This window comes from Halichoerus grypus, chromosome 1 (genome assembly GCF_964656455.1).
Source record: "Halichoerus grypus chromosome 1, mHalGry1.hap1.1, whole genome shotgun sequence".
NCBI classification, from domain to species: Eukaryota; Metazoa; Chordata; class Mammalia; order Carnivora; family Phocidae; genus Halichoerus; species Halichoerus grypus.
Window position 1 is genome coordinate 10,957,650 of NC_135712.1, and position 22,431 is coordinate 10,980,080.

Consider the following 22,431-nt stretch of genomic DNA (forward strand, 5'->3'; position numbering starts at 1 on the left):
AACCAATGTGTCTTGCTAGACTTGTTCTGGGGCTTTTTGGGTATTTTGGTATCTGTTTGGTAGGGCTTTTCTTCATTTCCTCCAAAGACATTCAGTGGCATATTTCGACGACACAGGTGCTCTCCACCGTAGAGTTGGAGACCCTTCTGCGCATGCGCGGCGCCTAGGTTTGCAACCAGCGTGCCCTGTGGCCTGGGGGAGCAGCCCCCCACCTGGGGTGGTTGGGGGGCAGCTCAGCCGAGGTCCACGCGAGTCATCCAGTTGCACTGTCAGGGGACCTAAGCCAGGGCCTTGGTCACCTTGGGTGCTGCAGGACCAGGTGGGCCACCGCCAAGGCTGGGGTGGGGAACCACGCTGGGGAAAGGCTGTTGTTGGCAGCACCACACAGCGTTATCACGGTGGGCTTCTCAACTTTGGGGTGGCTTGAGAATTTTTTCCACGCACTAGCCATTTTCCACTTCTCATTTTGAAAACAAACAAACAAAACTCCCCAAAAGTTCAGCTTAAATAAGTAAAACTACCCCCTTGCACTAGATCTGGGTTTAAGTTCATTTGAGCTAACTTGCAATTGCTGTCTTCTGTTCTTTCTATATTCTTGTCGTTTATAATCATTTGTCTTGAAGGTTTTTTGCTATGGAAAGTTGGCAATAAAGAAGGGATAAATTAGGTATAATCGATTACTGGGCATTACAACTGTATTATCCGACACCACAGAAGACACTGATGTTTGGTTGAATGTGAAATGCCTCTTTCATAACATGACTGGGCATGTACATGTGGTGTACTTGTCTCAAGTTCTATGTGCAAATAAGTTATGCAGTGTTACTGGTTAAGTTGGCTACAGCCCATAGCCAGATATTGTGGATATACACTTACAGGTAAAAATCAAGGTTAAAAAAAAATTTAAGTACCCAAAGCAAATTTCTTTGCTGTTTGCCTTTTTTTTTTTTAAAGAAACACAATCAAATTAATCTGCCAACTCCCTAGACCCCTATAAAGTAAGTTAATGGCAATACATTAGTTTGGTACTTCCATGATTTACATATGCTCAGGTTCCATTAAAGACAGTATTGACTAAAACTCAGGCTGTTATGAAAGTCTTTCAGGATTCTTTCATATACTGAAATGTCGAATATTTGATATGCTATGTGTTTAGTTGGTTTTGTTTTTGTTTTTTGTTCGCCACGGTCTAGAAGTAAGTCTTCTGGTCATCTGAGATAAAAAGCAAATATTTTGAAAATCAGTAAATTTTTAAGGACTGTATGCATCCATGGCCCCTTTTGGATTTGTTCCTGGTATCACCTTATTTTTATTTGGCTTTAAAGTGGTTTTGTGATATTTCCAATTCGTTCATTTTATTTATTTATTTTTAAAGACTTTATTTATTTGAGAGAGAGGAGAGAGAATGAGAGAGAGAACACGAGACGGGGAGGGTCAGAGGGAGAAGCAGACTCCCCGCTGAGCAGGGAGCCCGATGCGGCACTCGATCCAGGGACTCCAGGATCATGACCTGAGCCGAAGGCAGTCACCTAACCAACTGAGCCACCCAGGTGCCCCCCAATTCATTCATTTTAAAGAGCTGAGGAGAAATGCACAGGGTCACCTCTTTTTGTTCATCTTCAGCTTTGCCAACAGGGCAGAGCCCCGGGTTTCAGAAATGAAGCAGAAAGCTCTGAGCCGGAAGGAGGGAGGGAGGGAGAGAGGCAATTGGAACTGGACCAGCCTGGCTTCAAGTGTGATCCCTGCTACTTACTAGCTGCACAGCAGTTTTCCCATCTGTAGAATGGGCTCAGTGACACCTGCCTTGCTGGGAGGGGTTGAGGATAAAATGAGCTAGACTGAGAGGTGGACTGGAGTGGTGGCTGGCCCCTAGAGAGCTGGCTGCCTCATTTAGCCTCCCCTCTTGTCTGAGATCAGATTAGCCTCCCCAAGCTCAGCCTCCTCAAGTGTAAAACCAGGAAGGTGATATCCTTGGTGGGGTGGGCAGGGGCGGGCCAAGGTCTTGTGTAGATTGATGACAACCAGCCTGGAAGAGAGGAGCTTCTTAAATATTAGCACATGCCCTGGACACATAGGTCCCTTTCCCTCCTCCCTTAGCCCTTACCAAGGGAACTACTGAAATTCTGCCCAAGTGAGGGCCAAATATCTGCCATTGGCAAGTTATTTAAAAAAAAAAAAAAAATCCTGGCAGATCGGGCCCCCAGAATACAATACAATAAGGGCTTTTTTCTGTTTTCCTTCTTACCCTATTATTAATTCCAAGTACTGAACCAACTTCAACGACTTATTTCTCAGCGAAGCAAAATCCTGTTAACTGGATGGCCTTGCAGAGGGGTGGTCCTTCTCCAGAGATTTTATGAAAATGTAGTTGTTTCTTAACTGAACGTGAGTTAGCACTCATACTGCTGTGTGCCTGCCAAGTCTCTTAACATCTAGAAGCTTCCACTGGGTCATCTTATAGGATGGGAATAGTCATAGGAGCTGTCTCCTGCATAGAGTTGTTTTGGATGAATTGAGATAATATATATCAAGGTGCTTTGTAAACAGTCTTATCAATTAGCTAGTAGAAATCTAATAGCTATGTAGTAAAATAATAGAAAAATATAATGGAAAAAATTTTTGTTTGTGTATATTATGCAAAAATCTTAGGGATCTTAAAATAATTATTGTTTTTTTTTTTGGAGGTAGATTTCATCTCATGAGGTCTCTTGGAATTGAGGAGAATAAACTTATAGAGAAAAAAATAGAGACATTCAAATCAGCCCCCGCTGTAAATCCATGCTGCTGAGAATTTTATCTTTTGCCATCAGAATATCTTTTTTTTTTTAAGATTTTATTTATTTATTTGACAGAGAAAGACACAGTGAGAGAGGGAACACAAACAGGGGGAGTGGGAGAGGGAGAAGCAGGCTTCCCGCCCGAGCAGGGAGCCCGATATGGGGCTGGATCCCAGGACCCTGGGACCATGACCTGAACCAAAGGCAGATGCTTAACGACTGAGCCACCCAGGCACCCTCCATCAGAATATCTTGATATTTTCTTTACCTACTACTCTGTCCCCTTGAAGAAGATTGAAAACAAAAAGAAGCAACCCAGACCATGGAAGAGAGCTGGTTTTTCTTTTAAGATATATTTGTTTTCCAAAGCCTAATGCAGTTTTTCCTCTGCAACTCTGGAACTCCCTTCTCTCTCAGTGAAAGGCTTGGGAAGGGCAGCTGGAGCATGTGAGGTCCTACTGCAGCCGGAGGAGTCCTTATCCCTTTTTTTTTTTTTTTAGCCCATGGCTCTTTACATATGCTGCTTGCCTGAGATTTCTGGATTAGATTTCAGGGAGGTGAAATGTTACACCCTTGAGCCTCCATGCCAGTTTCCCAGGACGAGAGTCAAATCTGCAGCCGCTCAGAGGTGAGAATCTTTCAAGGCTCCAGAGAGAGGCCGGCTTTCTGTCCTGTTCAGTTGGCTGACTGGCTGCCAGGAGCAGGTGGGGAGAAACTCGTTCTATTCCTTGGGTGATTCAGCCAGGCGCAAAATAAATAGGCAGCTGAGGGCAGGCAGAAAGGACTGGAAACTGCTGAAATTTGAGTCTGCAGGGCTGGGCTCATCTTGGGAGCTGCTCTGTTCAACTGTAAAAGGAATCCTGAGCCCTGGGCAAGGGAGCGGCGGCCGGCCTGGTGGAAAGACCCCTGGCCTGGGAGCCACAGCTTCGGGCCCCCGCTGGCTCTGCGGAGCTCGGCGGGCGCCCCCGTCCCCCTCTCAGAGCCTCCATTTCCCCATCTGCAGAATGAGAGAGGATCCGATGATTTTTAAGATCTTTCATCGGCTTCTCAAAGGACGACTCAATCCGTGTCTGTAGGGACAGTGGCACTTCCAACGCATCGTCTTCCAACCGAGAGAAGGAGAACCCCCCCCCCACCCCGCCCCGGGGCCCTGCGGACCTGCAGCCAGCCCACCAACCTGGGGAGGCAGAGATCTGGGACTGGGAAGATGGGGGAGGGCCGGCAGGGGAAGACAGAGTGTGTGTGGGGGGGTGCATCTATCACTCCCCAAGCCGGAGCAAGAAATGAATAAAGGTGACGTGCCGCAAGCAGAAGAAATCATCCTAACTAGATTTCCCATGGCTTTGGCATCATTTAAGAAAAAAAAAAAGAAAAAAGAAAAAAAAAAGACATCCTTCTACCCACAAAGTGCTCAATTGTGCAAGCCACAGAGTCCCAACATGGCCAGCTTCCTGAAGGTGGCCGGTCAGAGACCTTAGTGTTCATTCCACCGCCGACTGAAAAAGATGGTCTGAGCCCTGTTGACTTCATTGTTCGATGTTTCTGAGCGAGGCCTGCCTCCCTTGTTCGCCTCCTCGCAGAGTTATGAGCTGTTCTTCATTACCTGCCCTACCTATCTGCACAATCTAGCCGCAAACAGCTTTGGTTGACCACACCACTTCCCTATTGAAAGTTAATACTGTTTGACTCATTCTGTGTTACTAACCTGAAGCCAAAGAAAACAAGGCAGAGAATAACCGGCTTGTATGGAGTTTGGAAAGCTCTCAGAGGCCCTGCTTTCAAAATCCTATACAGTAGCTTTACTATAGCTCTCTGCTGCAGCTGCAAAGAAATGAAGGAAGCAGAAGTGGTTAAAAAAAAAAAAGCTGGGGGTGGGGAAGAGCCAGGGCAGGAGTGGGGGGCGGGGGGATGCCCCGCAGACTGCGGGAGGACTCGGCATCATCTGCAGAAGATTATGAGCACCTTCTCCCGGAGCTGCGATTCTGCCTTCATGCACCAGAGTATTCAGACAGAGGAGGGACTGTTTACGGAGTTCAAAGGAGAGAAAGATCAAAACACGCGTGGAGAAGGAGGGTCTCCTATTGCTTGCGGAACGGAGTGGAGCTGGGCAACTGGTCCCAGCAAGCCAGGCTGCGGTAGGCAGAGCCCCAAGGGAAAAAGACAGAGAAAGGGGCAAGTCTGTTCCTTTCAGATCTGGAAAGGATTTGCCGGGAGAAGGTTGCCTGCCTTTGCTAGGGGAGCCTTCTCGTCCTTCATTCCATAACTGGCTCAGATGTATGTGGTCACCAGGGTGAACAGGGGGAGTTTGTGTCTTGGTCCCCTCCAACGTCTCCTGGCAGGCGGTGGGACTCGTATTGTCTTCACTGCATCGTGGCTCTTTGTGGACCCCAGGCAAATAGCCGCTTGCCCATTCAGGTAACGGGTGGAGGAGAACTTTCTCCCCTCCAGATGCTCCTTCTCATCTGGGTGTTGGCAGCAGTGGACAGAAGTTGGCCTCAGTGAGGTCCTCATCCCCCAAACAACCTGAAAGCTTTTTCTCTGGATGGTGTGAGGTGGGGTTGATAGCCCATTAAGAACAACGACTAGTTATTGTTGCTTTTCTGACCAGCAAGTGCTCAGGAACCAGGGTGCCGTGGTCTTCCATTCACCTGCAGGGTCTGCTCGCCCACTCTCTAAAGGATTCGACAGCCCCTCGGTCTCCTGCCTCTGTGAGGACAGCCCCAAAGTCAGTTGGCATTTATGACACGCGAGAGAGAGAGAGAGAGAGAGAGAGAGAGAGATGGAAATCAGATGCTCCCCCCTGCCACCCCCTCCCCCCCCACTGCTAGGAAAATCCCCTGGGGCCCAGTAAGCAGGCCTTTTAGGAATGGGAAGGAATTTCCTTACCCCTCTTCAGAAGTAGAGGACTAGAGAGCATCTTACACACGGCTGGGTGCACATCCCATAATCAGTCTAGCCTACGGAAGGGGAGTTTATTCACTCCTTCCTTCATCCATTTATTCATTCAGCTTACACTGACTGGGGCACCACTGAACCTGGCAGGGGCCCTCAGTGTACCCTCCCCACGCCTCTGCGGGTCGCTCGGGGTGTGTGCCAGGACGGAGGGGAGGAGACCTGCGGGGTGGAGGGGTGGCCTGTGTGGAGAACAGGAATGCCCCCGCAACGCTGTGAAGCAGGTGGAATCTGTGGGCCTCTGCGATCGTGTTCTCCTCATCCCTGGGCCTGGCCCTGGAGCTGGCTCTGCTGAAAACCAGGACTCCAAAGCCAGTTCAGAAGCTCCAGGCAACATTTCGGGCCATACTCACCTCTCAGTACTGCCCCCACCCTGCCACCAAAACGTACCCCCTGAAGGCACCTTCCATTCAGAGCCCGGTGGGGGCAGGAGCTCCTCGGGTTAAATGAATGCACATTACCAGCCCTTAGGCTCTCGGGTTACTTTATAATCACCCTCCAATGGGGTTTTCTGGAGACAGTCCCTTCATTGAGGAGAGTGGGTAATACTTGGAATGACAGGCTGATAGAGAAGAAAGGATCTTGAACTTGTGAGCTGTCTGCACCCCTCCCTCTCTGGGGTTGCCTCCACCACCCCCACAGAGGGCTGCCTCTGGTCAAGAGCAAAAGAAACCAGGCGGGTTCTCCGCCCTAAGCTACAATTACCTCCTGAGTCACCAGACAGAAACAGGAGGTAACCCGTGGCGACCAGCGACTGCAGATTTTGAACTCCTCTGCTTTCAGGGAGGTCCAGGTCTCCAAAAGCTCCTGCAGGCGAGCTAAAAATGCCGCTGTCTGTCACTCTGAAGCTTGAAAATGGCAGCAGCCCTGTCTTGTTTTTGTTTTTGTCCCTGTGAATCTTGGGGGCCTGGTTTGGGAGGGAGTGGGGCAGGCCCCACGTGGGCCTTCCTTCCACCTGGAGGCTGTGCTCGTTGCTCCCCAGCGGCCTTTGCCTCTCCCTGGGACCGTGGCTTTGTATACCTTTCCTTCTCTACTTGTCTCTAGCAGTTAGGTCTTGGCCCGTGGGACGGTGTGTGGGGGCGGGAGGGGGCGTGTCCATGTGTGTGTGTGTGTCCGCGTGCGTTTGTGAAGATACTCCAAAAAACCCCAAGGTTTTTTGCAGCAGTCCTTCTCTCCCACAAGGGTGCAAGGCTCAACTCAGCACAAGGGCCTTTTATCCATTCTCTTTTATTTTTTAGTATGATGAAGAGAACGCTAGAGGGTACAAGCTTTGCAGGCTGTTTGACTTCTCATGAGACCGTTCTCCCTGAAACTTGATAAGCTCAATTATGGCACGTTTCCTCCACAAGTCCTTTTTTCTGAGCCCTCGTCCGTTCCGCGGCAGCAGAAAACTTGAGTTCCAGCTTCCTTCGCCCCAGACACATTCTTCTTTCCTACGTTCTGATGAAGGACAGGTGGACGGCCCCAGTCATGAAGGGTCTGAGCACCCGTTCAGTCAGTGTTTAGTGAGCCTGTCATGTGCTGGATGCTCCCGTTGGTGCTAGGGATACAGCCTTGAAGAACAGAGGCAAAACCCCACATTCTCGTGGAGTTTACAGTCCAGTGGGCATGGACAGACCACAAGTAACATTAATAAGTACCGTGGAGACAACCGAAGCAAAAGGGCTAGGCATTGGCTGGGTCGGGAGAGTTTGCAATTTAAACTAGGGTGTTCAGGAAAGTCTTCAGGGAGAAGATGAAATCGGAGCAAAGACTTGAAGGATAGGGGGGATGTGGTCCACAGATATCTGGGAGAAGGGCATTCTGGGCAGAAGAAACAGTAGGTGCAAAGGTCCTGAGGCAGACGTATAGGAGTAACAGCAAGGTGGCCAGGGTGGCTGGAGCAGAGTGGAGAATTCAGATTGTCTGACTTCTAGTTTCAAAATAGGGGGGTATTGACCTTAGAAAGCAGGCTTAGCAAAAGTAGAGCCTGGCCTCTAAAACACGTGCTTTATGCCGTGTAAGGGGCCACTGCAGGACCATGGTTTGGGAAGACCCAGGAGAGGGAAGCCCCATGCACAGCCAGACTTGTGGTCCCTCGCTTACCTATTGCCACCTGCAAGAGAATCAAAGTGCTCCCCGACCAAAGGCATCACTGTCCCTGTGGCTGATTCTCCTGGGGTAAAGTGTCATGTCTGTGGGATCCTTAAGTAAGTCGAAACACATGACCTAGGAAGAAGCAGCATCCTGATGGACTTTTCTATACTGGCTCAGTGTGATTATCCATGTGTAGAAGGCGGGAGGGCACCTGCCCAAGGCACGTGGGTGAGGGGGAGTGGATAATCGTACAGGTAGGGTGATGAGCATTAACCTCAGACTCACATTCCTCTTGCTGCTGATGAGAGGGGTTTGGCCGGGGACAAAAGATCATCATTTTTTTCTTTTTCTTTTTTTAAGATTTTTATTTACTTATGTATTTATTTGAGAGAGAGAGAGAGTACACATGTGCACAAGCGGGGGGAGGGGCAGAGGGAGAAGGAGAGAGAGAATCTCAAGCAGACTCCGAGCTGAGCGCAGAGCCCGACACGGGGCTCAATCTCACGACCCTGAGGTCATGACCTGAGCCGAAACCAAGAGTCGGAGGCTCAACTGACTGAGCCCCCCAGGCACCCCTAGTGTTACTGTTTTCTATCCAATCAGAAAAGCAGAGAAGTGAGACCCTGGAGAAGGTTCAGCAGACTGGCTTTTTTCCCAGCTGCAAACCCCTGAAACTTGCTAGCAGGTTTTGAGGTGAGTCTAATGGCCCACTGCCTCTGGAAGCAGCTCTTGGATGATAATGCGGAAGGGGCCAAAACCCAGAGTGGGACGCCCCAGTGAGGAGGGTAGTCTGAAAGGCTCAGTGAAGTCTTGAGGGGAGAGAGGAGAGGCTCCAGGAAGACCACTGTCCTGGGTCGCTCATCACTGTCCAAAGGGCCACTGACAACACAGCCAGAGACAGAGGGAGAGTGAATTGTGAGCACGTGTTGTCAGAGCTGCTCTTCACCAGCACATGGGAGAGTAGTGAGGCCGGTAGAAACCTAGCTTCAAGATCGAGCTCCAAGGACCAATTTGACAGCTGAGCTTGGGACTGGCTCCCACAGGCCAGGTGTCTGGCTGAAAAAAAAGACAGAAAGAAACCTTTGAAAGTCCTAACATCATATGAAGTTGTTCAAGAAAGCCTGTGCTTGGAGGCGTCCAACGAGAACCAGTTGAGTAGCTAATTGCTGCAGATATAATTGCTGTGAATGCTTTTAGAGCCCCTCAGAGTAATCCATCTTAGTCCTTTAATTCCAGGCTTTCAGATAAGGAGGCTGGGTGATGAAGAGACTTGCTCTTGTCCGCAGGAAAGTTGGGTGGAAAAGCAGATTTATAATGGAGGTTCTTAACACTCAGACTGGCAATCACGTTTCCCTGGTGCCATGTTGTTTCTCTAGGGGAGAGAAGGATGAGAGCACCTGCGTTCACACCCCCATCCTTGTGGGCACCCGGAAGTCTCAACTGGAATGGAATAGGTTCCTCATAAACCTTTCCTGCTCTTCCTCAAAGTCCTTCCTTAGATGCCTGGAGAGGAGTTACTTTCCACTTGAAAATTCTGGGTCCACCTTACAGATCAGCCCGAGTACAGCCACAGTGACTCACTGACTCAACTCAGTGATGGCCACGGAGAAACGGGCAACACCCACTTACCTATCGGGCAGACTTTTGGCATTTTCAGCTGCTCTGCATACATTGAAGAGTTAAAAGATTAAGAAAAAGACCACCAAATGGTTGTCACCAAAACAAGGCCAGCACTCGGTGCTCATGGACACTTAATCTAAGCACAGTTCTGGTCTATTTGGTGTGGTCCTTTCCAGCCCAGGGCAAATTAGAAGTACACTGAAGGCGCATGCATATAGGGAAGAATCACTCAAATCCCCGGGATAGTCCCGGGACCAGGAACATCAGCATCACTTGGGCCTTAGTAGAAATCTGAATTCTCGGGCCACATCCCAGACCTACCAAGACAGATCTGTGATTCGGATGCTCATTCAGGTGTGTGAGACATTAGCTCTCCACTGTGGGTCACAAGACGGCTCTGGTGCTAAGCACGAGCTGGGAACAGAAGTGGGATGGTAAAGGGCAAATCCTTATGAGGCTCTGCTGGCCCCGGGATCTATAACCACCTAACACTGCGCACACTGGGCACGCACAGAAATTGGCATTTATAGGTGCATTGAGCAAGATTGTGGGCGGCGGGGGGAGTAGGTGTGTTTTCAGACCTGCCCTCTTTTTCTAATCAGCTGTGTGAGATTAGATAAATAACAACCTCTCTGAACTTCACTTCTCCCATGTGGGTTAAAAAACAAGGCTGATTTCTCCAGCTCTTCTCCAGTTGTGAAGTACTCTAACTTTGTATGGATCTCCTAGTTTAATAATATGGGAAGAAGTTGGAGGGAAAAGTTAGGCCACCAAAGTTTATATAGCATTGGGCAATATAGAAACATGTAAATATAATATGCATTCTAATATACAATATGGTATCATATGTTATATTTTCTATTGTGACATACACAATGGTATAATACTGCCCAACATTAAATTAGCCAGCCGACTGGGTGCCTGGGTGGCTCAGTCATTAGGCGTCTGCCTTCGGCTCAGGTCGTGATCCCAGGGTCCTGGCACTGAGCCCCACATCGGGCTCCCTGCTCGGCGGAAAGCCTGCTTCTCCCTCTCATACTCCCCCTACTTGTGTTCCCTCTCTCTCTGTCTCTCTCTCTCTCTCTCTCTGTCAAATAAATAAATAAATAATCTAAAAAAAAAAATTAGCCAGCAGACGGATAGGTTTGCGGTTAAGAAGATTTATTTCATTACCTACAAGGTGCTTTAAGGAAGGATCACATTCACATTCAGTACTATTACTTTCCTGTCCTCGGGACTTTAATGACCCCACTGTTACACCAGGAAAAGTGAGCTGTTCTGTACACACGTCAGTTTCTTTTCCATGGTCATAAAGCAGTAGCAAATTAAGGGGAGGGGGGAAATCCATGTTTTTTATCCAGATCCCTGTGGTTAGTATCAGATTGATTGGCAGGCATGTTTTGAAATACATGTATGCTTTTAGAAGAATCACAGTGTTATGTATAGATACATACAGATGTAGATGGATACACACAGAGAGATGGATCTCTTTTTGGTATTACCATTTTGCATACATTTTCCTCAACTGCTCGTCATGACGATGCTTTGAGTCTACACCTTCCTACTTTTTCTGCTGAGAATCTATCAAGAAAAGTAGTAAGCCCATACCAGAAACATGGACTAACAAACTGCCGTAAAATTACTCTCTCTGGCCAGAATTTTCCAGGAAAAGGTGACAATTTAGCCTTACCTGTTTTCTCTGATAGAAGAGCATATAGCATATTTCACAGTTCGGCAATGGTTTCTTGAAAAAGATAGTTCAGTTATGGATGAGATATGCATACCTCCTCAGTCTCGTTTTTATAGCGGAAAATTGAAAGCTGGTCTCATTATCCATCACAGATATCATAACATTTAGGGATGCCTTGTGGGCAGCCAGCCCAGAAAACTACAGGACATATGTCTTTGGAATGAAGAAGTAAAATTTAGCAGATGGGATTAATTTATTTATTTTTTTTTTTCTTTTGGCTTTTTATGACTCTGCATATATAATAAAATCCTAATCAAAGACTTTTTTTCAAAATCGGGGAATGGTAATAGAGAAACATAATTTAGTATCCTTTTCAACTCTGGTCAAGATTCATTAAGATGTCCTAGTGTGAAATCTCGAGGTAGCCATGATTTTAAGGACCACTGTGTCAACATTTTCAGTGGACTTCCGGTGTGCTCAAAAACCCAGGCTGCCAACATGCAAGTGTTTAGGGCTGCATTGTAATTCTACTAGATCTGATCCAGAGTTGAATTCCCTGCTGCCCTCTGAAGCCCAGTACTCAGCAAGAAAGAAGGAAAGTGATTTTGATAGTGGACATTTCCCATACTCCTGTATTTAAAATTCAGGGGGCAAATTGACATTTTAATTGCACACAGATACAGGAAACCGGAGACATAAAGCATTCATTTCCCCCCCACTTGTAAGTTTAGATCGGAAGCTTCTGTATTTCATACAAAATATTGCTCTTTGGCCCATGAAATCTGATGGCTTCAGAAAAGAAGAATGAGGTGTTCTTTTGATCTAGCTTATAAATGCATCGGAACCACACCTTTAATATGATAATGCTTTTTATTTCCCTTGTTCCTTGGTGTTACAGCCCTCCAGCCCCATGGTGAGGAAGGGGCTCAGGATTCCCTGCAGAGGCAATAACACTCTTTCTGCCAGGACCACATATGGGGAGGGTGTGGAGTGAACGCTCCCCTGCCCCCCAACCCACTACTCCTCCAGCATTAAACTCAGCCTCCCGACTCTCGGGGCTTAGGAAATAGCTCAGAGTGAAGAATTGTTTTCTCTGAAAGTTATGCCTGAACATTCCTGCTAAAGCAGACAGTCATCAGCTAATCTCTGTAAATGACTACGATTTTGGCAGGTGTCAGCTGGTCCAGAAATTGCTCACATGTTAAAACATTTTTTTAAACATAGGGCAATGAGAGGGGACCGATAAAAAAAAGTAATCTCACGTTGTGCCTGGCCACAGGAGCGCGTTACCTAAAATGACTTATTCTCGCTCCGTTTCTTGGTGGTACCTGGTCCCCAAGCTCGGTGGCTGAGACAGACACAACTGACAGCCTTTCTTCAAAGGCCAACCGTGGACTCCACAGTGCCGAATGCTTGTATTTAGAATGATCTCGTACACATCATTCTCCTGGATCACCCACTGTCCTTGACATGGTGTTCTTCAAAAATGCCACTGGGTGCCCAAGGAATGTGAAGTTTTGAAATGGGTACAAAGCCTGCTGGAAGCCTCTGCACTATGACTTCGCCAACCGGCATTCTTTTGGAGGCCGTAGAACTGTCCAGAATCGTTTTTCCTGCCTTTTTCTCTGCTCGACTCCTAATACCAGCCATTAGGTTGCTAGGCATTTAAAAGGCTAAATTACTGTGCTTTGAGTGGCTTTTGAGTTGGAATTGTTTGGGGGCAAGAATATCAGATTTTTCAGTCTGATCACCAGAAAGCTAAGAATCTGTCACAAAGATAAGAGGAGGGAGGAGTCAGGGAGAGATCCATCCAGAGACAGTTACACCATGGTCGACTGAAATAGAACGTTCTAGAAAAAGACATTTTCATACTTCTGAGGGAAAGGGATGACAGGAGTGATTCCGGGACCTGGCCCTATGGCCTTTCGCCCACAAGGCCGGTGCTTAAAATACTCAGCCGGTAAGAGGCCTCTCACATGTGTGCTGGCCCTGTGTGACTCAGGCTGTTTGTGTTCAGGTCGAGGGTTGTGGGCTGTGGGGCTGAATCAGAGTCCAGATTTGCCTTGGTGACATATGAAAAGAGGGAGCATTGCATTTGAACTACACAAATATTATGCTTAAGTCGTTTTCCTCATTTTGGAGCCAAACAGGTCTTGTTCATGATAAAATCACTGCAATATAGTGGGGCCTTTTTTTGGTCTGGAATTTGAAACCATGTCAGCTGTGCCAAGGGGCCTGGCAGCAGGAAGAAACGGCCAGCCACGGAGATTTGGAAGCATAATACAAGTTATAAAATTTAATTTTGTAATTGTAGCGATTGGGAGCTGGGCTAAAATATACTTCTCCCACCCCCCCCTCCCAGCCTGGGCCGGGGTGGGGGTAGGGTGGGGAGTGGAATCCACGGATCCTCTTTCTAAGTGAGGTCTGGGTCAGGACATGTGAACGAGCCCTCGATTATGGCAGCAAGCAGGCCGCTCCTCCAGTGTCGTTTGGAGGCCACCTGATGACAGCGGCAGGTTGGGGGGCGGGTGGTGGTGGTGAAATTGGTCAGTGACTCTTTATTCGAACCCCAGGGGTGAGAAAGGAGCAAGGGCACATCCTCTTTGAAAGGAGAAGGAATTGCCTGGCCCCACGTTGGCTCTATCAGTGCATCCTGAGCCTCGGTTCTGCTTGATAGGCCTGCGTCTCCAGTTTGAGGCCCTCTTGTTGGGGGGATTAAGGAAGGAAACAGGAGGCCCAGCCCTCCTGGCTTGTCCCATGTGAATGGCTTCTGCTCACTGCATCCCGGTGACAGTGATTTGGATGGGGAACAAGGCAAGGATACTGATTGTCTCTATGGACAACAGAGAGGCCCACCTTCCCACCTTGGATTCCTGAGCCCTTGGGGGAAGCCCATCCAGCCTCCTGGCACAACCTCTGGGCTCCAGTAGGCCCAGCCTCCTGGGAGGACTGGCCCGCATGAGGCCCAGGCTCCACCTTCCCGTCAACCCCCTAAAGCTTAGAGGGTACACCTAGGGAAGTCGGTTTCGGGGAAGAAGCATGCTGAAGAAGGCTCGTGAGAAGCTTTCGAGGAGAGGGAGCGGAGAGGGGCCAAGGGGTTGCCCATGCCCTGCATTTAACAGGAAATCTGACCTCCCCAAGGACTGCGGGTTTGCAGCCACACCTCATTTCCTGTTGGAAGGGGCGTGTGCTAAGCTCCAGGGCCCACTTTGCTGCCTCTAAAACCTGCCAGTGGTTGGGTTTGCAGTAAGGAGCGGCGGTCCCAATGCCGCAGGGAGGGCACCTTTCCTGGCTGCCATAGCTCAGCCCGCAGCGCGTGGCCAAGTGCCAACCATTAATGCACCTTCTCTCCCGCCCGACCGTCCACCGCCACCAGTCCCTGTATGCCCACTGCCTTCTGTCCGGTGGAGATGGGCGCAGAGGGTTGGGGAGATGGGGCACAGGCTGGGGGAGCACCCAGTGGCCTGTGATGAAAGGGGCCCCCCCGTCTGCCATGGGGACAATGGCCCCAAATTTCCACGGGAAGCCAGCCCCGTGTGTGCCAATCTCCAGTAAATCCACATTGGGGGTGAGGGGAGAGGGAGGGGAAAGACGAGAAAACCCCCAATCTTAGAAAATCCACAATACATTTTCTGATCTTTTCCCTCCCTCCTTCCTTGCCTCCCTCTCCCCTTCCCACCCCCACTCCCCTCCCCCTCCCCACAATAGGACATCGTCAGAAACTAGATGATCAGACCAAGCCCGGGAGCTTGTCCTTTTCCGAGCGGCTCAGTGAGCTGGAGCAGCTGCGGCGAACGGCCATGAGGGTCAGCCCACACCACCCAGCCCCCACACCCAACCCTCGGGCCTCCTTGAACCACTCCACTGCCTTTAACCCTCAGCCTCAGAGTCAGATGCAGGGTAAGTACCTGGAGGGAGCCCGCTTCCTGCCTCGCCCTCGGGCTGCACCCCCCCAGACCAGTCCTGGCTTCTCCTCCTTGCTCAAAGGGTGGTCCTCACACCCGCAGTCTGGGAGCGCGCTAGACAGCAGAGTCTCTGGCCCGCCCGGGACCTCCTGAGTCAGATCCGCGCTGTCATGAGATCCCCAGATCGAGAGGCACTGTGCCTGGGCTATGGAGAGATGTATCTATATGCAGATAATATCTTGAATTTTTTAAAAGTTAGCTTTGGCTATGTTGTTTTCCTACCTACCCAGCAGGCTTGAACACACACACACACAGCCCAAGCAAGGTGAAAGTCAGGATGGTTCAAGTTCTTGTTGTCTTCAGATTATTTGTGGGGTTTGTATCTAATATATGTTCTTTTAAAAATATAAAGAAATACTAGGAAAGTCTGGATGCCAGCACATCAAAGGTATTATTTACAATAAATAAATGGACCATCAGTAAAGAATGCAGATGAACTGCCCCCCCCACACACACACCATACACACATACCCGGGTTTAGCGAGCAATTGCAAAAACACTGTAAAATACAATAATTGCATAAAACACACTGTGCCAAATTAGATAATACACAGAGTTCATTTGCACTGTAGAAACCACTGACGTCAATGATTATTTGCTCTGTGATACCATTTCGAATTTCCGAAATGTAGTCATTTTCTTTGTGTGCTGCGCAGGACACAGCTGTGTATGATACGGTCACAGTAAGATTCTTTCTCCAAGTAGCAGGCTTGTCTAACTCAAAGGGAGAGATAAGCAACACATCTGGGGGAGAGGGCAGGTGGCCAGCCAGGGACATGCTACTTGCCCTCTGGGACCGCAGAAATTAGCTTCCCCAGGCGTTTTCACTGTGTGACTCCTACCGAGGGATGTGTGCTCGTCATGGGTTTTTTAAGGTTTCCGGACCAGTCGCTCGCTTTGGGGTTAGCACATGTGGGGCTCTCGAAAGGCAAGCATGCTCTCTCGCACAGAGTTTGATGGCTCATCCCACGAGCTCTCCCAGTTATGTGTCTGGGGAGGTTCTGTTATTTGAGTGGAAAGTTCCCAGAGAAGGCTTCCCCTCAGATACTGTGCACCCAGCTGCTAAGTGGCCCATCCGTAGGGTGGCCCCTTTGTCTCCAAACAGAAACCGAAGCTTGATGTTGGCGGGTTCTCTCTCATCTACGGACTCATCTTCGGTGTATTTAGGAGAAAGCCTCCTTGAAATCATCAGTTTTGTGGTGCTTATCAGGAATACTTGTTCAAAATATGCATATTGATTTTTCTTTAAATGCCAAAATGCAAGTGTGTGTGGTAAATCGGATGGAGTTAAGTGAGAAAGATGGGTGAGGGGTGAAATGAAACTTTCCTTCCAAACAGAACACATTCTCGAGGAGATTCCTTGATCTTGTGTTTAGGGCCATTTAAATTAATTTATGCCATCTTCAGGCCTCCATTTGTAACATCAAAGGGAAGCCTTCTGTTTTCTTATTCTCTCATCGTGTAACTGACGATTTAGCCTACTCGGCTGATAAAGAAAGGGACTTGCCTTCTTCTACTGATACTGGAACCCAAACTATGAAGCAGTTTTAAAAGCAATGGAAGATTCAGCCACACGGCGGCAAGATGAAATGGTCACCGTTAAGTCAGCTTTGTTTCGGACAGTTTTGGTGAGGAGTGAATCAGATCTGATTTGCCTCCTTGTCAGATAGCTCTTTTTCCCAAAAAGAAGAGGGGGAGGGTGGTAAGTGAATTCTTGTCCTCAGCCGTCAGCAGCTCTTGGGGGGGGGGGGCGGGGGTGGAGATATTACCGGGGCGAATGGGCATTCTTTAGCTCTTTGGAATACTATATGCTTAGCAAAGGATCAGGTTTAACACAGAGCCTCACCCCCTTCTTGTTCCTTTTAAAAACTTTTTACTTCTGCAACATGTAAGTAGTAATAACTTGCTTTTAGAGTGCCCCAGAGGCTTGGTTGCTGCTCGAAAGAATGTGTTAACTATATTGCTGATGCCCTTTCTTTCCAAAATATGATTTGCCTATTCAATCCTTCACTTGTAAAATCGTAGGAACTTTTTAAAAAAATAACTATCCAGGATATATTCACGTAAAACTACTTTTCCTTTTCTTTCTTTCTTTTTTTTTTTCTGTAAGAAAATGCTTTTTTATCCTAGTCATGTTTTGAGTAGACCCTTGGGATGTTTTCTTCCCTGAAATTAGAAAGTTAACAGGGATAATAGGAAAGTCTCTTTCAGCCAGAACCTTCATTTTGTTCTTGACAAGTAGGAAAATGGTTATTTTCCTGGCTTAGCTCTAGAGACTCCGTATTATATTTAAGAAGATGCTTTATATAAAAATCCAGCCTGTGTTTATGGCTCTCTATGAAACGGCAGCCGTCGTCGTAAGAAAAATATCCCAAAGGTAGTCACAGCAATGCCACAGCGTGCCATACAGATGTGTGAATGTTTCCAGCCTCGGGAAATGTCCGCGACTGGGGGCTTGGAGGGATCGTGGGTCGACAGAGAGGATGGGGCTTCATCCGGAGAGTTAGGCCTGCCCCTTTAACTCTGTCAGTAGGAAATCACAGATCTACAATAACACCTCTATTTAGCTAGAATCAGATGTGCGGAGAATCACTCAAAATAGGCATCTCAAATTATCTGAAGCAGGATAAGGGAAGAGGGGGGCAGGTTGCCATGACACCAAACCGCTGTTTATTTGTTGAGGTTTTAACTATTAAAAGGGCTGAGGTTAACTTCAACTTCCTCCTTCACGAGCTCTTAAAAGTGAATAGAAAGCCATTTTTGTCATGGCTGCACGATTAGTTAAGAAAGACATCGTCACGAACTTCTACAGGCGGGTTTTAGAATTCGTGTTCAGTCATGGGAAGGAACACGGACACGTGTCCTTTTAAAAGATGGGACAGCACGGATTCTGGCGAGAGGAAGTCGCTGATGCTGGATGGGACACACACACTCTCCTAGAGAAGGCTCCAGGCAGCCCCGGCAAGGAATTTTAAGAATTTGACTCCCGATTTACCAAAAATGATGAACCACATTTAAGGCTGCATAAACCCCTCTTTCTGGGAAGATGGAGACAGGCTAGTATCTGCTGGTGCAGAAAACTGGACAAAGAGGCCAGTTTTGTTGTTCTTGCGTGCGTTGCCATCATCGTCAGGGCGTGAGGTTTAACTCTTTAGCTGGACCGGTTATGATAGCTTTTGGCACAGGCCAAGCTTTTTGTATGGGTTACTCCACTCTCACCGCAATCCTGGGGTGTGGTTTAGAGACAGAGCAGCTGAACCTCAGAGGTTAACAATTGCCCAGAGTCTCCAAGAGCATAAGTGACAGACTTGGACTCAAACCCAGACCTTTCTGGGCTACAGAGCCAGTGTGGACAGGGTGGCAGGTTCTCTAGACACAGGGCTGACCAGCGTCAAGAGAATCCCGATCGTCAGAGGGGACACGGGAGAAGTACTGGGCTGGGCATTCCCTTGGCGGGCCTGTGTTGAATGTGGTCTGTTGTTATTAGATATTGCTAATAATGAGAACCTTAGGGCCAGACTCTGTGATGGGCACCTCGATAAGCTGTCTTTTTGGGGGTATGGCCGGGGGGGGGGACATGTACATTTATTTTCCAAGTTGGGGACAAAAGAAAACTTAACTCAGAATAATGCATCTCTAGCGCGAGGGAATGAGGGACAAGGGGGAGGAGGAGGCTTCCCAGCTACCCTCTATCTGCTTTACTGGGGCGACAGCCTGGCCTTCCTGCATGGAAGAGTCTGCCTTGGGGTCCACTGGGACCAAAGCCTCCTTAACGTCCAAATCCAGGCAACCTCTGATCAGCGTTGAGGAGTGTGGGTGCCTCGCTTTGAGGGTTGATAGTATGGTCAGGGAGCAGAGACCCCGACATCTCAGATTCACCTCCTCAGTTTTTGTCTTCCAAATGTTTTTTGTGTGCATAGTGATTTTCCCCAAAGGTTAAAGTTACTTTGGAAAGACTATGTTCTCTGGTACTGTTGTCTGTGACGCTTTTTGAGATATGAATTGCCTTGGTTCCTCCCCTATTATTCAGGCTTACTTATGTCAGTGTTTACCAGATGCATTGACAAAAGGGGGGAAAAAAAGCCTTTCCACTTCCTGTAGAAGGGACAGAGAAATCCCCTTTCCAGCCTTGGGAGTAAAATATCGAACTGCATAGCACTTCTCTTTTCTTCTTCTTCCTTCTCTGTCTCTGTCTCTCTGTCTCTCTGTCTCTCTGTCTCTCTCTCTCCTTCCTTCTTCTTCTAGAAGTTCAAAATCAAAGGGGGGATGGGAGCCCTTTGATTACCTTGGAAGTAGAGACTACCATCAGACACCAGAAATGTGCACATATAGATCTATCAGTGGTCTTTTAATGGTCACACGACAAAGCAAAATAGTCAGGGCGCTAGGAATCAACATAGAAGGCATGCTGTAAACTCAAAAAGTGAATGATTTAAAAATAATTCTTATCTAGGTGTGGTAGAATTTGGGAGCCTTTCAAGGTTGACAACAGAATCTTACACGGTTGACATCAAGCCTAGATCAGGTGTCCCCATGAATAAATCAAAATAAATAAATGCAAGGGGGAAGGAAGGGAGGGAAAAAGAAAATGGTGGAATGGATGCGCGATGAAGGGCTGACACGTGGGGTGGGAGCCAGCTGAGGGGTGCCACGACCCTGTCCTGTCCCCTCTTCTCCCAAGCAGGCAGAGGGGTTAGAGTTAATAGGGCTAGAAGCAGGAATTGAGAACTCAGTTCATGTTTTCTGTGTTCTGGGCTGGTGCAATGTAAACTGTAGGTTTAGGGAAAGTGTGAAAAGCTCATACTAATGAGTGGCGTCGTAGTATTTGGAAAAGGAGAAAGTAGGATGGGAAGAAAGTGAACTCTTTGTTTTCTCCTTTAAAAAAAAAAACAGCCCTAAAGCCTTTGCATCCTAGTCTGCCTGTGCCTTCATGGCTTGAGTCTGATGTGGCCGCCCTGTGTCTGTCACCCCTGCTTTCCACTCACTCCTGTGAGTTACTTAACCGTGCTTGGCGTGGAAGCCAGCCTGACGTTGACTCTCCGCGCTCTGTTTATGGAGAGGCAGAGCTACCAACACAGAACCCCCTTGAACAGCACCGCTCAAATGCCTGCGCTGTATTTACAAGCACCGCACAGCTAAGTACTTAATAAACCGGCCCTTCAAAGGAGCCGCCAACCCGGCCGGGCGTCAGCACCCCAGTCATCATCAACCACATTTTAGCGGGACTGCGTTTTCACACCAAATGTGTTCATGGATGTCGTTCAAGGTGACCGGACCGTGTTTTCCCGAGCATGTTGATAATGCCTTGTGGGCATCTTTTCTAATTACAAGAAAGAAGGGTTCACACACCCCGACAAAGGATTTTGGTTCAGGAGAGTAAATTTTTAATACAACTGCAGTTGGAGCACTTACTTGGTATCAACGGTTAATCAGCAGGAAAGCTAAGCTGGAAACCTAATGTCCAAGAAAGAGAGCGCAGAGGGAAGGCAGGCAGGCCGCTGAGCCCCAAACCTGGCCCGCACCACGTATTGCCATAGTTACTGAAGCTCTTAAAGCCTTGGTCTCTCCATCTGCAAAATGGGAGTAACAGTTAATGCTTGGAGATCCTAGGGCCACTGTGAACCACAAAGCAGCGAGCCATAGCGCCAGCCCGTGGACACCACTTAAAACTGTTAGTTAACTGGTAAGCTCAGCATCACCAAACCAGGTGTATTCGTTTTCAGTGGCCGCTGTAGCTCGATGGCTTAAAACCACAGACATGTATGGTCTCAAGTTCTGAAGGCCAGAGTCCAAAATCAAGGTGCCGGCAGGGCCAGGCTCCCTCTGAAGACCCTAGAGAAGTGTCCTTCCTTGCCTCTTCCAGGCATTCCCTGGCTTGTGGCTGCATCATTCCCATGTCTGCTTTCATCTTTGCCTGGCCTTTGTGTCCGTGTCATCCCCTCTTCTGTCTCTTCTAAGGATACCTGTGGTTGGATTTAGGCCCCACCCAGATAAACCAGAAGAATCTCACTTCATCTCACTCAATCGCCTCTGTAGATTGTTTTTCCAAATAAGGTCACATTCACAGTTCCATGGGTCAGAACACGGACACACCTTTTGGGGGACCACCATCCTAGCAATTATACCAAGGTAGAAAGGAGAGGAGGCAGCAGAGGAGTCTAGAAATAACTTGCCTGGGGTGCCTGGGTGGTTCAGTCGTTCGGCGTCTGCCTTCAGCTTGGGTCGTGATCCGAGGGTCCTGGGATCGAGCCCCGAATCGGGCTCCCTGCTCAGCCGGAAGCCTGCTTCTCCCTCTCCCACTCCCCCTGCTTGTGTTCCCTCTCGATGTGTCTCTCTCTGTCAAATAAATAAATAAAATCTTTAAAAAAGAAAAGAAAGAAAGAAAGAAAGAACTTTCCTATGTCCCCCATGCCAGAACAGATATTATGGGCAGGTAGGTATGGGCTCAGTGGCTCATGCTAAATGCCTCGATCACCTCTTCTGGCTCCCAGCACTTCACCCCACCATTGCCGGAACTCACTATCATGGTACTTTTATTTCCCAGGCAGGAAAATGTATGATTTTTTTTTTTTTTCTTAAATGAGATCAGGTATTTCTTAACATTTTCTAGAGCATCTACGCAGATGGGGCCAGAGGGCCAGCAGAGCTCAATAGGAGAAAAAAACAGGCTCCGCCCTCTGTCACCGGAGCAAAGCAGACCGGCAGACGGGAGGCCCGGGTGCCTTCTGCCCTAGCCCCCCACAGCTCATGACATTGTGCAGGGTCGTAAGCAGGGGCACAGAAGATGGCAGGAATCTTCTGTGCCGGTTGGGATGGATTCAAGAATTTGACTTCCCCAGAGCCAGGCATATCACTGTCGTATTTCGACAAGCTGCCTTTTTAAACATGGCTTTACAGCAAGGCATTGTTGACAGGATACCCATTTGGAAAGGCTGGTGATTCACTTTGCATACCTCATAATCCCAAACTTACAAATCACCCAAAGATAGCCTTTCAAATTTGGATATTGAAAAAAGAAACTTTGACTGCGGCCATGAAGTCCGTGTCAAAGTTTACCAAAAGTTGGTACCAAGGGAGGAACAGACTTCACGTGCTGGTAGGAGCGCAAGGTAGGAATGCTTTCTCATAAGGGGTGGTTCCCCAAACCGAGTTGGTTTTACTCATTTGCATTATTTTTCCTCACAGCAGGGAACGGAAATGCAGGCCCCCTGTAATTCAGTTATTTTAGGGCTCTGTAAAAGTCCACATGTATGATTTAAATAATGCTGAGGAACTGTGGTGACTTCTGCCTTTCCTTTATTTCTCCCTGGCCCTCAGGGCACCACTGCCAGACCTTTGGGGGAAAGTGTAC

At 48.3% G+C, this 22,431-nt stretch overlaps 1 protein-coding gene across 7 annotated transcripts in view; it reads left to right on the plus strand.

Moving 5' to 3' along the window:
• RUNX1 (RUNX family transcription factor 1) overlaps positions 1-22,431 on the plus strand; it is a 246,961-nt gene that overhangs the window by 190,324 nt on the left and 34,206 nt on the right. For 5 of the 7 annotated variants that reach the window (XM_078077258.1, XM_078077210.1, XM_078077333.1 and 2 more), the window contains one exon: positions 14,824-15,015. The exons of the other annotated variants lie outside the window; for them this stretch is intronic. In XM_078077258.1, coding sequence (XP_077933384.1) covers positions 14,824-15,015 — 192 coding nt within the window. The remainder of the gene's footprint in view (positions 1-14,823; positions 15,016-22,431) is intronic. 7 annotated transcript variants of the gene reach the window in all.